Source organism: Muntiacus reevesi, chromosome 2, assembly GCF_963930625.1.
Source record: "Muntiacus reevesi chromosome 2, mMunRee1.1, whole genome shotgun sequence".
NCBI lineage: Eukaryota > Metazoa > Chordata > Mammalia > Artiodactyla > Cervidae > Muntiacus > Muntiacus reevesi.
The window spans coordinates 170,635,054-170,651,254 of NC_089250.1; the positions used below are offsets into that span (position 1 = coordinate 170,635,054).

At 56.9% G+C, this 16,201-nt stretch overlaps 1 protein-coding gene across 1 annotated transcript; it reads right to left on the reverse strand.

Moving 5' to 3' along the window:
- Window positions 1–105: 105 nt before the first annotated feature.
- Window positions 106–11,333, reverse strand: LOC136157308 (serine/arginine repetitive matrix protein 1-like). The gene is made up of 7 exons (XM_065919233.1): window positions 11,007–11,333; window positions 9,368–9,498; window positions 6,538–7,242; window positions 6,324–6,453; window positions 5,962–6,121; window positions 5,328–5,567; window positions 106–347 (listed from the first exon to the last, which is right to left on the reverse strand). The coding sequence occupies exons 1-7, from the start codon at window positions 11,331–11,333 to the stop codon at window positions 106–108; spliced, it is 1,935 nt and encodes a 644-aa protein (XP_065775305.1).
- Between the last annotated feature and the right edge of the window lie 4,868 nt (window positions 11,334–16,201).

Below are 16,201 nucleotides of genomic sequence, written 5' to 3' on the forward strand. Positions count from 1 at the left end.
AGGCCGAGCTCTGCTGGGAGCAGACTGCGGCCCAGTGCTGTGTGGGGCTCTAGTGAGGTCAGGAACTTGGGGAGCAGGCGTGCGTGTGGATAGAAAGGCTGAGCATCACTGCTGTCCGCCAGGGAGCACGGCCTCTGCGCGGCTCCCTGTGCTTGAATTCACTTGGGAATTCAGGGAGGCCTGCTGGGCCGGGGGCTCGTGCCGGGCTGGGGCCCGGGAGCAGCGGGTCACCGCGCGTGAGGCCGCTGGCAGCGCCTGCTGCCAGGACTTCGTCTCTGGGTCTCTGGACCCCGGGGAAGCAAGCCTCCCATCGTCCGGGTTGCCCTTCCGGGAACCAGGAGGGCTCACTGGGGAAGGGCAGGCAGCTCCGCTCGACTGTGGGTCCTGCCCTGAGGTGGCCTCCTAGTGTGGGTTCCTGGGGGATTGGTAGCCACTTGGGGAAGCAGCTTGCAGGAATGGACTTTAAAAATCCCAATAGAACCACTTTGATTTTACTTTTAAGCAGACATGGGGGAAAAAAAAATGAAACCAATGAAAGGAGTTAGGAATTCAGGTGAGGAACTCAGGGAACTACGAGACTCATCAGCTGCAGGACCCAGTGGAACTACGAGACTCATCAGCTGCAGGACCCAGTGCAGGGCTGGGCTTTCATGTGTGACTCCAGGACTGTACGACTCCCGAGACGTGCGGCTCGCCCTGTCCGTGAGGCCGCCCCACCAAGGTGGATGGAATCAGACTGCCTTTCTGCCCGTGATGAGAAGTGCGGGGTGGCCAGCCAGCACGCTCCGCTCTGGCTGGCCCTCTCTTGAGCATCAGGGAGGCAGTTCATCCCACCTCCTCCATCACTGTTACTCCTGTAGTCCAAGGATTGACCTGAAGAAGGCTGTAGGCACATGTGTTGAAGCTTGCTCTAATAATGTCAGTGGTCCTTGGAAGATTAAAGGACAGGGGGTGACCTTGCCCTGTGCTGATGGAGCCCCCGTGTCATTCTGGGTCAGTGGGGCAGCCGTGCTGTTCTTGGGTCCTGCCCATCTCGACTGATGGAAAACTTTCTCAAGAAAGAAGAATTATTCTCCATTTTCAGACACCTACTGATGAGTTTGAAATACAGACTGCTTTTTTTAAAAAGCACATTTTTATAATTAGAAAATCTCATTTAAAAAAAAAAAAAACAACTTTCCAGTCATGTAGAGAAGTTACAGTCAGTTAGTTTAGTTGCTCAGTCATGTCCAACCTTTTGTGGCCCCATGGAATGTAGCATGCCCAGCCTCCCTGTCCATCACCAACTCCCGGAGTTTGCTCAAACCCATGTCCATCGAGTTGGTGATGCCATCCAGCCATCTCATCCTCTGTCTGCGTCCCCTTCTAACTTCAGTGTTTCTCAGCATCAGGGTCCTTTCAAATGAGTCAGTTCTACACATCAGATGGCCAAAGTATTGGAGCTTCAGCTTCAGCATCAGTCTTTCCAATGAATATTCAGGACTGACTTCCTTTAGGATTGACCTGTTTGATCTCCTTGCAGTCCAAAGGACTCTCAAGAATCTTCTCCAACACCACAGTTCAAAAGCATCAATTCTTCAGCACTTAGATTTATTTATGGTCCAACTTTCACATCCATACATGACAACTGGAAAAATCATAGCTTTGACTAGACGGATCTTTGTCGGCAAACTGAATGTCTCTGCTTTTTAATATGCTTCCTAGGTTGGTCGTAGTTTTTCTTCCAAGGAGCACGCATCTTTTAATTTCATGACTGCAGTCACCATCCGCAGTGATTTTGGAGCCCAAGAAAAGGAAGTCTGTCACTGCTTCCACTGTTTCCCCATCTACTTCCCATGAAGTGATGGGACTGGATGCCATGATCTTAGTGTTCTGTATGTTGAGTTTTAAACCAGCTTTTTCACTCTCCTCTTTCACTTTCATCAAGAGGCTCTTTAGTTCCTCTTCACTTTCTGCCATAAGGGTGGTATCATCTGCATATCTGAGGTTATTGACATTTCTCCCAGCAATCTTGATTCCAGCTTGTGCTTCCTCTAGCCCAGCATTTCTCATGATGTACTCTGCATATAAATTAAATAAGCAGGGTGACAATATACAACCTTGACATACTCCTTTTCCTATTTGGAACCAGTCTGTTGTTCCATGTCTAGTTCTAACTGTTGCTTCTTGACCTGCATAGAGATATCTCAAGAGGCAGGTTGGGTGGTCTGGTATTCCCATCTCGAAGAATTTCCCACAGTTTGTTGTGATCTACAGTCAAAGGCTTTGCATAGTCAGTGAAGCAGAAGTAGATGTTTTTCTGGACCTCTCTTGCTTTTTCAATGATCAGTGGATGTTGGCAAGTTGATTTCCGTTTCCTTTGCCTTTTCTAAATCCAGCTTGAACATCTGGAAGTTCCTGGTTCACGTACTGTTGAAGCCTGACTTGGAGAATTTTGAGCATTTCTTTGCTAGTGTGTGAGATGAGTGCAGTTGTGCGGTAGTTTGAGCATTCTTTGGGATTGCCTTTCTTTGGGACTGGAATGAAAACACCTTTTCCAGTCCTGTGGCCACTGCTCAGTTTCCCAAATTTGCTGGCATATTGAGTGCAGCACTTTCACTGCATCATCTTTTAGGATTTGAAATAATTCAACTGGAATTCCATCACCTCCACTAGTTTTGTTTGTAGTGATGCTTCCTAAGGCCCACTTGACTTCACATTCCAGGATGTCTGAGTCTAGGTGAGTGATCACACCATCGTGGTTATCTGGGTCATTAAGATCTTTTTTGTATAGTTCTGTGTATTCCTGCCACCTCTTCTTAATATCTTCTGCTTCTGTTAGGTTAAACTTCTGCAGAGAAGTTTAGTTGACCTCAGAAACAGCTGTAATGCATTTAAAGCACTTGACACAGGTGATCATTACCTGCCTCATTGGAAGGAATTACAGAAATAAGACCTATCCCGTGGCCAAATCAGAAGTTCAAAGCTTAAGACCAAAATATGAAACATGATTTCTGGCTTAATTTTTAATGAAAGTCAGTTTTCTTAAACTTGACAATAGATACATGTTACCAAAATTCAAACATTTTTTCCCCTGAAGGTGAAAGTGTTGACTCTTTGAGACCCCATGCAACCCACCAGGCTCCTCTCTCCATGGAATTCTCCAGGCAAGAATACTGGACTGGGTTGCCATTCCCTTCCCCAAGGGATCGTCCCTTCCCAGGGATTGAACCTGGGTCTTCTGCATTGCAGGTACACTCTTTATCATCTGAGCCACCTTGCAGATGAATTCATTTTTTATACCACATTTCAGATGGTGAGCTGGAATGGATATGTAAGTTGCTGCCTCATTCACCAAAATGGGTAATGTCAGAGACAGGGTTTTATAGTTCACAGCCACACACAGGCTTCAGAGCTCCAGGCCCTCTTCATAGAGGTCTGTCCGATGTCTATAGGTGTTCAGATCCGGAAGATGTGAGTTCAGCTGGTTTTAGCTCAGTCGGGCCACAGCGGGGAGGGTGTGTGTTGGGCGTTGCCGGGCTCACCACGCGCCGGCTCGGCTGAGACCTCAGCATGCCTGGGGACGACTTCAGGGTGTCTAAGTCACTCTGCAGGGGTCTGGGGCTGGCAGCGGGGTCTGAGCCAGGAGGACGCTGACTCCAGCCCTGGGAACTGTGCTTTGGGCATCTTGACACGACAGCTTCAGCCGGAGGTCTTGGGCTTCCGAGATGACAGGACTTTACATCCGTCAAGAGTACTGTGGATTTTAAAATTAGGTGCCAGGACTCAGCACAGGACCAAAAGGGCCTCTCTTCTGCTCCCCCACCTTCATCTAAATGGATGCCATTTGTAGATAATTTTTAATCATCTAAAACAACACATTTTGTGAGCAAATTACAAGTTTCCCATAGGAATCCCTGGAGGTCAGAAAGGCAGACAGGGTTCCTGGTCACATGTGGCTCTTAGAATGCTATTGCCTTCTTTCTGTGTACGAAGCAAGTTGTGGTCTGAGTGGAAAGCATGGCCTCGGGGCTCTGGGGTCATAGGTGTAACACGCTCCCCTGCACTTGCTCTGAGTCTTGAGGGCGTCCTGTGCACGGGGCACTGGGATTCTATGCTGTGTATGAACGGGGGATAGGGGTCATGTATGAATGCATGTCATGGGCACTTACTGTCCACACACACACCCTTGTCCCATAGGACTTCAGTTCAGTTGCTCAGTCGTGTCCGACTCTTTGCAACCCCATGAATCACAGCACGCCAGGCCTCCCTGTCCATCACCAACCCCTGGAGTTTATGCAAACTCATGTCTATTGAGTCGGTGATGCCATCCAGCCATCTCATCCTCTGTCGTCCCCTTCTCCTCCTGCCCTCAATCCCTCCCAGCATCAGGGTCTTTTCCAGTGAGTCAGCTCTTCACATCAGGTAACCAAAGTATTGGAGTTTCAGCTTCAGCATCAGTCCTTCCAATGAATATTCGGGACTTATTTCCTTTAGGATGGACTGGGTGGATCTCCTTGCAGTCCAAGGGACTCTCAAGAGTCTTCTCCAACACCACAGTTCAAAAGCATCAATTCTTTGGTGCTCAGCTTTCATAACGAAAGTCTGACTCTCACATCCATACATGACTACTGGCTATACATACAGGAATATAGTCCAACTCTCACATCGACACAGGACTTCACTTAGCAAACCCAAGTCCAAAGGTACAGTGATGATGCATTTCAAGGTGACAGGGGAGTGTTGAACAGCCTGGGTTCCCTGAGGGTGGGCCTGCCAGGGGTCCTGAACAGGCCAAAGAAGCCCTGGGGTGTGTTCTGTGGGGGCATCAGTGTTGTTCCCTAGGCATCCTGCTAAAGCACCACTTGGGGTAACCACCGGCCTCCTGAGTCTTCTCTTTGAACTTGACTGAAACTGTTAGCCAGGGGAACACACATTACCCTCATCCTGGTCACTGGGTCCTGGCTCCTGGCTCCGCGTGCATCCCTGAGTTAGTGACGTGGTGTAAGGACAGCTAGCCCCCACCTACCTGGTGCTGATGACCTGTCAAGTCCTGTCCTATATATTTGATGCCATGAATCACTTACTTCTCACTATGACCCTGTGAGGTGGGCATCATCAACCCCATGTTATACTTGGGGACGCTGAGCAGAGAGGGTGAGCCACCTGCTCCAGGTCACGCAGTACCCGGGGGGCTGGTGTTTGGCCCTGGGTCACCTGGCCCCGGTGCTCATCCTGCACAGAGCAGAGTCACCGACTCAGCTCCTTCCCTGGGGCCGCAGAGGGAGGCCATTCACGTTCCCGGGTGTCCGGGGGGGACTGAGCACAGGGCACGGCTCTGCCCTAACAGGGCGGAGAGCGGGCGCGGGGTGGGGGTGCGGGGTGGGGAGAAGAGCCCCTGCGGATCACCGGGGCTGCCCCTGCTGAAGGCCCGTCTGCGGGAAGCCTGGTGCTTCTCGTGTAGGAACTGCTGAGGACTTGGCACATTGGGTGCCACAGGTGTCGTTTTTGTCGTGGGGGGAACAGGTGCAGAAATTTGCCGAAGTCGCCCCTGTAAGGGGGTGGTTGAGCTCCTAGGCCCCGCACCTCTGGAGCGCAGCGCAGGGTCATCACCAGCCGCTGGGCTCAGGCTGGGGAGCCGGCCAGTCGCCCCTTGGCTCCCCAAGTGGCTGCAGTCAGCAAGGGCCCCTCTCTGTGCGGGGCGAGCCCCTCTCTGCCCAGTGGGCCCGACCGGGTGCTGTCACCCTGGGGCAGCCTGGGGAGCAGCAGGCGCTGAGGGAGCAAGGCTCCCGCCCTCTGTGCAAACACCAAAGTGCTAAATCTAGGGAACACAGCGTTACTGTGTGTGTTCTCTCAACCTGACACACACCCAGCCAGTGACCCGGAGGCCTGCCCTTGAATTAGCCCTTGGAGGGCTGCCCGGGTCGTGGCAGATCGCCCCGCCCGGCCGCCCCTCTCTCCCACCTGTTTCCCTGGCCATACCCGAGGGCTGGTGCCCAGACCCATCCCGCCCGGGACAGGGACAGGTGTGCGTCCTCGGGGGGCGCACCGGGGAGGGCGCGTGGAGCACGTGCGGGGGGGTGGGGGGGCGGTGCGCTGCGCAGACTACTTTCTGGAGGGCTCGGCCCCAGTGCACCCCGTTCTAGAGAGGTCAACCCAGGTGCTCCCTGCCTCTGGAGAGGTAAGTCCCGGTGCGCCCCTCTTCTGGAGGGGTGGGCCCCTGTGCGCCCTGCCTTCTGGAAGGGCTGGCCTGGGCGCGTCCGTGCTGGCGGGGGTTGGTCGGTGGGTGTGGGGTCTCCTCTCCCTTGGGGACGCGCAGCCCTTGGCCAGGGTCCGGGGCGCACTGCCCAGGAGGACGCGCGCAGAAACCGGCCCTGTAACCAGAGGTCGGAACGCGTGGCCAGCCCCGCCTGGCTGGGGCGGGTCCCTGCCCCCGGACCCCCGGCCCCCGGCCCGTGTGCCGCGGTCGTAGCTCTACACGGACAGCAGGCGACACCCAGGGCCCCGCGTGACGCCCGGGCGGCCTGGGGGGGACCAGGCCGGGGAACTGACGGTCACAGGCGCCAGGAGGTCCTCCAGGGGCTCTCACGCGTCCGTTCTGCCGCCTGCAGAACAGCCCAGGCTGGCGGGCTCGCTCTCCGGCCGCTCCCGTATCGCAGGGGTCCGCGCGGGCTCAGCGGCGGGTGGACCGGGGGAGCGGCATGGACGTGAGCGGCGGCCCTCCGCGCGGGCGGAGGCGGCGCGTGTCCACGCGGGGGCGCTGCTCTCCGCGCTCGGGGCCGGCCCGCGCCGCCCACAGGGCCGGCCGCCGGGCGCCAGGGGGCGCGCGAGGACCGAGGCTCGCGCGGGAGCGGGTCCCGGAGCGCGCGCCGGGCCGTGTGCGCACGCGCGCTCTGGGGTTGGCGGGGAGGCACCGGAAGCCGGAGATTCTCGCGAGGACACCTCGCGCGGTTGTGCAGGTGTCTCTCGTCGGCGTTGCCTCTCTTCAGGCTTCCGCCCTGGGCCAGACCGTGGGCCTCATTTCCAGGCCGGCACACGGAGGCCGCGGTGCTCAGGGACGACGACTGCTCCTTCGGCCCACGGGGATCTCTGTGGCCCGGGGCGCCCCCACAGGGCGGCACCCGAGACCTCCGCCCTGGGGGTCCTTGGGCGTCCCGGGGTCTGCGCCTCTGCGGGGGAGGGACCCTGCGACCCCTCCTTGCCCGGCTGGCCGCGGGGAGCCCCAGCCGGCAACCTCGCAGCCGGCCCGGTTTATCTGGACAGCTGTTGGGGGTGGGGCGTCGAGCCCCGCTTGCTCTTGGGCGCCTCGCGGCTGGTACCGGGCTGGAAACCCGCACGCCCCTCCCAGGTGCGCACAGGTGACCCGGCCCGCTGCTGCGGCTCCCAAGGACAGGCCTGCCCGGCCTCAGCTCACTCAGGCCTCTGGCCCCTTTGGGTCAGCTTACCCCCCTCTGAGTCTGGTGTTTTAGCCTCAGAAGACCTTCCTTGTCCTACAAAGGGGGAGCTGAAGGACCTAGGGGGACAGTCGGGACCATCGGGGGTTAGTTGTTGTTTTTAAAAATTTATTTATTTAAATTAATTATTTAATTAATAGACTTTTGATTTTTTTCAGACTAGTTTTAGATTTACAGAAAACTGGGTCACAAAGTTCAGAGGGTTCCATATCCCCGTCACCACCCTGCTTCCTGTGTTACTAGTGTTTTACACCAGTAGGGATGATTTGCTGTAATTAATGAACCAATATTGATACATTATTATCAGAAGTTCATACCTCATTCATATTTTCTAATGGTATGGACCTAACAGAAGCAGACGATAAGAAGAGGTGGCAAGAATACACAGAACTGTACAAAAGAGATCCTAATGACTCAGATAACCACGATGTTGTGATCACTCACCTAGAGCCAGACATCCTGGAATGTGAAGTCAAGTGGGCCTTAGGAAGCATCACTACAAAGAAAGCTAGTGGAGGTGATGGAATTCCAGCTGAGCTATTTCAAGTCCTAAAAGATGATGCTGTGAAAGTGCCTCAACTCAATATGCCAGCAAATTTGGAAAACTCTGTAGTGGCCATAGGACTGGGAAAGGTCAGTTTTCATTCCAATCTCAAAGGCAATGCCAAAGAATGCTCAAACTGCCACACACTGGCAGTCATCTCATACACTAGCAAAGGAATTTCTAAAATTCTCCAAGCCAGGCTTCAACAGTATGTGAACTGAGAACTTCCAGATGTTCAAGCTGAATTTAGAAAAGGCAGAGAACCAGAGATCAAATTGACAAATTCTGTTGGATCATCAAAAAAGCAAGAGAATTCCAGAGGACATCTACTTTTGCTTCATTGACTACACGAAAGCCTTTGACTGTGTGGATCACAACAAACTGGAAAATTCTTCAAGAGATGGGAATACCAGACCACCTGACCCACCTCCTGAGAAATCTGTAGACTGGTCAAGAAACAACAGTTACAACTGGACATGGGATAATGGAGTGGTTCCAAAATGGGAAAGGAGTATGTTAAGGCTGTATATTGTCACCCTGCTTATTTAACTTATATGCAGAGTTAGTTCAGTTCAGTTGCTCAGTCATGTCCGACTCTTTGTGACCCCATGAACCGCAGCATGCCAGGCCTCCCTGTCCATCACCAACTCCCGGAGTTCACCCAAACCCATGTCCATCGAGTCGATGATGCCATCCAACCATCTCATCCTCTGTCGTCCTCTTCTCCTCCTGCCTTCAGTCTTTTCCAGCATCAGGGTCTTTTCCAGTGAGTCAGCTCTTCGCATCAGGTGGCCAAAGTATTGGAGTTTCAGCTTCAACATCAGTCCCTCCAATGAACACCCAGGACTGATCTCCTTTAGGATGGACTGGCTGGATCTCCTTGCAGTCCAAGGGACTCTCAAGAGTCTTCTCCAACACCACAGTTCAAAAGTATCAATTCTTCGGCACTCAGCTTTCTTCACAGTCCAACTCTCACATCCATACATGACCACTGGAAAAACCATAGCCTTGACTAGATGGACCTTTGTTGGCAAAGTAATGTCTCTGCTTTTTAATATGCGGTCTAGTCATAGCATATTAAAAGTCATAGATTTTTTAATGATAACTTTAATGATAATGATAACAGCTTTTTAATATGCTGTCTTGGTCATAACTTTCCTTCCAAGGAGTAAGCATCTTTTCATGGCTGCAGTCACCATCTGCAGTGATTTTGGAGCCCAGAAAAATAAAGTCAGCCACTGTTTCCACTGTTTCCCCATCTATTTGCCATGAAGTGATGGGACTAGATGCCATGATCTTAGTTTTCTGAATGTTGAGCTTTAAGCCAACTTTTTCACTCTCAGAGACAAGTATGCTTCTCATCACGTCCTGCCCAGAGTGTGGTCCATACTTGTGGACCATATGGTCCACACGTGACTGACGCTGCTGATGGCGACCTTGGTCACCTGGCTGAGGTCTGTCAGATGCCTGCACAGTCCGGTCACTATTTCCCCTGGTCAGGGTCCTCTGGGAGGAAGCCATCTGCACGGGCCACATGTAAGGGGTGTCGTTAGGGAGAGTATTGGAGTTCTTCTACAAGGAGATTTGGGGAGATTTGTCTCTTTTCTCCATTTATTTATTTTTCCAATAATATATTTATTGTGGTGTGGACTTGGGTATTTAGCAGGCAGTGTGATTTAAGATTGAGCAAGGCTGGTGGTCTATACATGGTTTTCATTGTATGAGCCACTGTTCTTGTCTGAAATGTTTCAAGTGCAGTGAATGGGAGGTGAGTGTAGGGCTGACGTCCCGGGGCTGAACCAGGCTGGTGGACAGTCACGTCCCCATGTGCCCCCTTGGCAAGGACGGCGGTACCCGCCCCTTCTCCCTTGCCCCGCCCCTTGTCTGTGGTCACGGCCAGGGCAACCAAGGTGCAGGCTCACCATCACTTAACATCCAGAACCTGCCGTTTGCAGGGTCCTCGCTCAGCTGACACAGACCGAGTCCAGGCCCCGCTGGTCCAGGCTGCCTCCCTTCCAGGTGCCCTGACTGGGCACTCACCCTGCCCCACGCTGGCCTACGTGGAGCCCGTGGAAGACCGTGTGGCCTGGCAAAGCCCTGGGCTGGACCCCGTTCCTCACGCGATCTTCGGTCAGGTCTGTGATTTGTGCCCCAGGTGGAACCTCTGCCGGGTTTGGGCCACATGGCATCCTGAGCAAGGCGCGTCTGCAGGGGCCCGGCCCCTCCGCTGAACCTCCCCCCTCGCTTGGATGGCTGCCCGCCTATGCTGGAGGATGTGGATTCATTATCTTGTCTGTCTTGCGGGACGGTGTTAGCTTGGCAGTTAATAAAGGATTTTAATTAAAGAGGGAAGAATCATATTGGCAAACTAGCCTTGTTCACAAACTCAAATGACCCGTCAAAGTTATAAGTTGGGTTCATTTCCATCTGAGCCTCTGCTGTTTGGGGGGGGTTCAGCACAGAGCCTGGGGGTGATGTGGGCACCTGGGGGAGCCTGACCCTGCCTCCTCCCCCCGAAGCCCAGGCAGCCATGCCATCCTTGCTGCTCCAGGCTGCCCCGGCCTGCAGCCCCCGGCCCCCAGGAGGCCCCCCGCATCCACATCCGCTCATCCCTTAAGGGGTCCAGCCTCCCTGTAGCCTTTTCTCCGAGTGCTGGCCGGCGGGGCTTTGACAAAACTGGAGATAACTGTAGGCTCATGAGCAAGGGTAACCAGGAGTCCTGGCTGTCCTCACACCGTGCCCACGCAGGGTCAGCGACGGCAGGCTGGCCGCAGTGACTGCCCACTGACCTCCGTCAGATCTTACCCGTCTGGGTGCCCTGCTGTGTGCTTGCGTGTGTGTGCTCTTGGGGGTCCCCGTGCGTGCATGCGTGTGTGTGGGCACGTGCACGTGCCTAGTTCTCTGCCCTTTACCACATGTGTGAACTCATGCACCCACGTCCACTGTCAGGACACAGAACAGCCTGGTCCCTGCGGGGCTCCCTGCCGCTGGCCTTGTGTGCCCAGGGCCACCTCTCCTGCCCCCCTCACCTGGCCAGTGAGGCCCCTTCTCAGCAGATCACTGCCCTCCCCAGCTCTCGCCTTCCTCTCCTGACGCTTGACCCTCCTCGGCTCAGCCCATGGGCGCTTGGTGATGGTGAGAGTAGCGGCCTTTGGCTCTGCGCTGCCTGGGGTGTTGGGCTTTCGCTGGCCTGACTTCTCCTCCCCTGCTGCCCGCAGGAGGGGACAGGAACGAGCTCGGGTCCGGGTCAGCTGCCCCCCACGCCTTGATGCCTTTGCCCGAGCGCCCACTCCCTTTCTCCCGAGCTCTGGCTCCACTGAGGCACGAGGCATGTCCTGCTTGTCTGCGTCCAGCATCCATGCGGGTCCCTTGGCCACTCGGGGAACTAGCACAGCGGCTGAAAGCCCACCTGTCATAAGTGTGGGTCTGGGCCCTGACCACGCAGAGGGCCGGGGAACCCCGGAGGCCCCTGGGCAGTGGCGATGGGAAGTTCAACTCTGCTCAACTAGACGGGCCTGGGAGGCGAGGCAGGGGACGCCATGCCAGGGAGGCTGGCCTCAAGGAGGCCATGGCGGGAATCCAGGTGTGGGCGGCTGGACGCGGCTGTGGACAAAGCGATGGAGGTAAAGGTCATGCTCAGGTGTGAGCCCAGGTCAGACAAGACCCCACGGGGCCGTCCTCCCAGCCCCTCGGTGCCGGGGGCGGGTTGTGCATCAGTGTGGGGCCTGGCAGGCCCACTCCTTGCTGGGCAGGCGGGTCAGAGGACGGGAGGAGAGCCGCTCCCTCCCGTGTGATTCTCGGCAGCCTGAGTGTGGTCTCCTGGCCCGGAAGGTGCGCTGGGCCGGGCGGCCCTTCCCTGGTATCGGGGCAGGACCCTGGTTTCCAGGGCAAAGAGCCCAGCGTCTGACGAGACTCCTCCCTCCTGCGTGCGGCTGGGTTTTGGTTGGCTTTGGTGTAAATCGGGCGGTTGCTGGTATCACCTCCGCGCCAGCGCGCACCCCGCCCCTCCGCCGCCCGCTCGGGGTCTCTGGTCCCGCCTTGGCCTCATCTGGTGGGGGGCCTCACCTACATGGGGTGGGTGGGGTCAGCTGGGGGCTGCTCCCACGAGGCCCCTCCTCGTCCCCCGGCCAGCCTGTGCTTGTCCTGGCCGTGGTCACAGGGCAGCGACAGGCGCGGGCGTCTAGTGCCTCCGGAGCCCCGGCGGGAGCTGTGCCCTGTCCTCCCCTCCGCAGCTGCGGGCCCGGGGCGGAGGGAACCTGTCTTCTCCGTGGGCCCCGGGCGGGGTCCACTCTGCTGAGCGGGGCAGCTGAGCTTCCGGGGGGAGGGCTCCCGGTGTCCCAGGCAGCGCCCGGGGAGATAGGCTGGTGCGTACGCGGGTGCACGTGTGTGGGTGTGGGGGTGCGTTTGCCCACGGGCGTGTCCACACACGCGTGTACGCGTGCAGCTGTGTGGGAAGACGCAGCCCGTCTCCGACCCGTCTCGTGGGCGTTCCTGCCGCCGCCCCGGGCCGTCTTACGGGGCCGGCATCTGCGTCCAGACGCCGCCGGGCAGGAGCTGCCGGCCGGGCCGAGCGGCCCGTCAGAGCGCGGTCCAGCCGGGCCGCCCAGGGAGCCCGGGGCTGCTCGCGCACGCCCCTAGCGGCGGTGTTGCTGGGAGCGCGCTGGCGTGACCGATGCTCTGAGCATGTGTGGGCGCAGCGGCCGCAGGCGCTCCGAGCCCCGGCTTGTCTGACTCGGCCTGAGCTGGCGTGCGGCCGGCCTGTTCTCCCTACTGGCGGCTCGGGGCGTCTGGGCCCTGCCTCCCTGGGCTCCGGGCGATGCTGACTGGGCTGCCCCTTGCCAGGGAGGGGGCCTGTGGCCCTGAAGTTGCGGGGAGGGCCCTGGCCCCCGCGCTCCCCGCCCCACATCCTCTGTGCCGGCTGGAGTCAGTCGGATTTGCTGGGACTTTCTTCTCCCGCCCGCGGAAGTCGTGGGAGCAGAGAGGATCTTTCATCAGGACGTAAAAAGTGGGGAGCGATTTCCTTCAGTGCCTGTGGCTGAGACCCTCGCCACAGAACAGGGAAAGGGTAGCCCTGCCCCCAGCGTCTCCACCGATGCCCGGGAGAGCGGCCTTCCTGGTGTCACGTGTCGCCCCCCGCCTCTTGCAGGGTGACTCGTGCGGCCACGTGGAGGAGCCCCTCCAGGTGGTTCGGGGGTCAGAGCAGGCGGCCCACGGGGCGGGGGGATGCTCTCAACCGCAGAGGGCGGAGTCCCCGGGGGTGATTCTCACAGCCTGCTGTGAGGGCTGCACCCTCTGTCCGGAGGGGCTCTCTTGTCCCTGGGGACCAGGCCCTGAGCCACCGTTGTCATCATCACCTGGGCGGGAGGCGGGTGGAGAAGCCCCCGGGACCCTTCATGAGGGAACCCCTGTCCTGGGCCCAGCAGGACATCAGACAACTCCCTGGACCTCAGCCAGATGGGAAACGAGGCCCCTGAGTCCACCTCTGGCCCTGGGGAAGGTGTCCCGTGGAGGTGGATGCCAGTCCTAACTCAGCCCCCCGGGGCGGGGCTGCCTTCCTGGTCAGGATTGGCCAGCTGGAGCTGACCGGAAGGGAGAGGGATCCACTTAGAGGAGAGGGGCTTGGGTGTGACGGGGGCGAAGGGGAGACCAAGGCCCGGGAGAGCGGCTGCCCCAGGGCTTCCAGGAGCTGGTGGCGGAGCTGGGTGGGCTGGTCACCCCGCCCCGCGCTGGGGGACAGTGTGGAGGTTGGGGGAGGGGATGGTTGGGTGCAGCCTGTCCACCTGGATCGGTGGGGTGGGGATGAGCACGCCTGCCCTTGCAACCTTCCCGTCTCCTTGAAGCAAGAGCTTTGTCTACGCTGGCGAAGGGCTGGAAAGGCGGCTAGATCATCAGGGTTTTGATGCGGGGGTGTCGTCCACGCCCGTCCTGCACCCTCAGCCACTTTCTCCAGCCACGTGCACCGGATCCGGGGGATCTGGGTTATCTGTGCAGTTCAGGACCCGTTTGTGTGCATGGATAGTCTTACTCAAGTGTTTCACCCTCACGTGCCACAGGGCTCACGGGGTTCCGGTTTATGGGGCTTTTTCAAATGTGGAAGCCATGAGAATGAACAGTCCTGCCCCCATCTGCCAGGCCGCCTCCAGGACGGGCCCCTTGTGGCCCATCGCATGTCTGCCCGTGTGGTGTGAGACGCGCTTCTGTTTGAGCGGTTGTCTTACAGCCTTCCGCAGCCAGGCTGTTCAGTCCCAGAGGAGGCCACTGGCCCTGGCAAGGGGCAGAAGGGCCAGCCAGCGAGAGCCCAGCGCCAGCGCCCACCGCCCATCCGCTGTACCAGCCGGGGCCCCAGAGCCGCGCCGTTCCCCCTGAAAGGACATCCGGAGATGAGCACCATCTTTCAGAATTAACTTCTCCCAGGGAACGTCAGAAGTCCCATAACTTCATTAGGAGCGATCGGAAAACTCCATTTGCTTTTATTAGTTTGAAAGCTGCTCTCAGGGCCGACGTGCGGAGCAGCCCCAGAGGACAGGGTGACTCCCAGCACGGGAGGAGGAGAGTCCAGCCCAGTGTCAAGGTCATGGCTGCCGTGACCTGCGTCCCAGCCTGTCGGATGCCTCTGCCCTTGAGGCCACCCTTGGAGGCTGAGGATCGCTTTCTGCTTTGTAAAACCTGCATGCCTGTGTGCAATGGAATATTATTTAGCATTAAACGGAAGGCAGTTCTGACACCTGCTATCACGGGGGTGAACTTTGAGGACATCCTGCTCAGTGAAGTAAGCCAGACACAAGAGGATAAGCAGCAAGTGATTCCTTTTCTGTGAAGTATCGGAAATAATCACATTCGTAGAGGCAGGAAGTAGATGGTGGGCGCTGGGGCCTGGGGGTGGGGAATGGTAAGTTAGTGTGGTTGTTTGGGTAAGATTTTTTTCTTCTTTTTTGGATGTGGACCATTTCTAAAGTCTTTATTGAATTGGTTACAGTATTGTTTCTGTTTTGTGTGTGTGTTTTTTGGCTGCCAGGCATGTGGGATCTTTGCTCCCCTGAGAGTTCTGGAGGTGGGCAGTGGTGATGTCACCGAGTCCAACCTTGTAGCCCTCACTGCATGACAGGCCAGTTGATCGGAGACGACGTATCGGGGCAGTGGAGAGTGGCTTTATTCAGAGGCCGGCAGACCAAGAAGGTGGCAGACTAGCGTCCCAAGAACCATCTTCCCCAAGTCAGAATTCAGGCTTTTATACTCAGAGGGGACGGAGTGAAGGTCTGGTTTAGCTGGACTCTGGAGGGAATGTTAATTTCTTCCTTCCTGCAGCCTTCACAGGGTAGGTCTGGTTCGAATGTTTCCTACGAGCTAAGCAAAGGTGTTTTAGCTTAATGCTCGTTACCTGGGATGTAGGACGACCACAACTGGGCCATTATGTGTAATCTAAGCTTGTAGGTGATATCCCGCTAGTGATGAACTTGAAATAGGACATGAAGGTCCTTCCCTGTCTTAGTGATAGTTACACAGCCGTGAGAACGTACTTCATACTGAACTGTGCACTTAAAGATGATCCATTTTATGTTCTGAATGTTTCCCCATGATTTAAAGGATAGGAAATAATGCACTCTTTTCAGCCTGGACCCCCTGAGCCCCCAGTAAACCTGGAAATGCATTAGCATATGTGATAAACCAGCCTTAGGACTCGGACAAAGCTGCAGTGAGGGCATGGAGAGCTTTCACTGCAGACGTCCAGGCTGCCTGGGCTGTGAACCTGGGCACATCACTCCGCCCTCACGGGGTCGGCCCCGCCAGTATCTTAGCAGACTCAGAATCTGCATCAGACGCGCCTTTTCTTCTCAGTCCCCAAATTCTCGGGTGATGTCGCTGTAACCAGGGTGACCACATGTCCCAGCCTGGCTGGCCCATCCCAGTTCAGCCTGCGGAGAGCTGGGTGGGCCTCTGTCCTCCTGGTGCGGGTGACGTCATAGGGCCATCCTAACAGGAGATGCCCCAGTGCCCTGGCTCCTCTTGGGGTGCCAAGGTTTACGCCCTGGCTGCTGGGAGACTGCGGCCAGTTCAGCCCTCTCCCAGAAGTGCCCTCTGCCCGCCCGACCTGGGGACCCTCCTAGCTGAGCCGGAGAGGTTGTGAAACCACCTCCAGGAAGTCAGCGGAGACCTGATGCCCCCGGCGAGCTGGCGGTGTCCCTCTGAAGGCACGCGGGGTGCCGGGGAGCAGGCAGGCCCCATG

Bases quoted from the DNA above. Each gene is read 5' to 3' on its own strand.
- LOC136157308 (XM_065919233.1), bottom strand. From the start codon at position 11,333: ATGCTGGACGCAGACAAGCAGGACATGCCTCGTGCCTCAGTGGAGCCA. The intron at 9,499-11,006 runs GTGAGGGGGGCA...TGGCCCGTGCAG, and splicing joins GAAGGGGCCTCACTGGCCAG to ATGGCTTCCTCCCAGAGGAC. The intron at 6,454-6,537 runs GTGACCGTCAGT...CTGTCCGTGTAG, and splicing joins TGGAGGACCTCCTGGCGCCT to AGCTACGACCGCGGCACACG.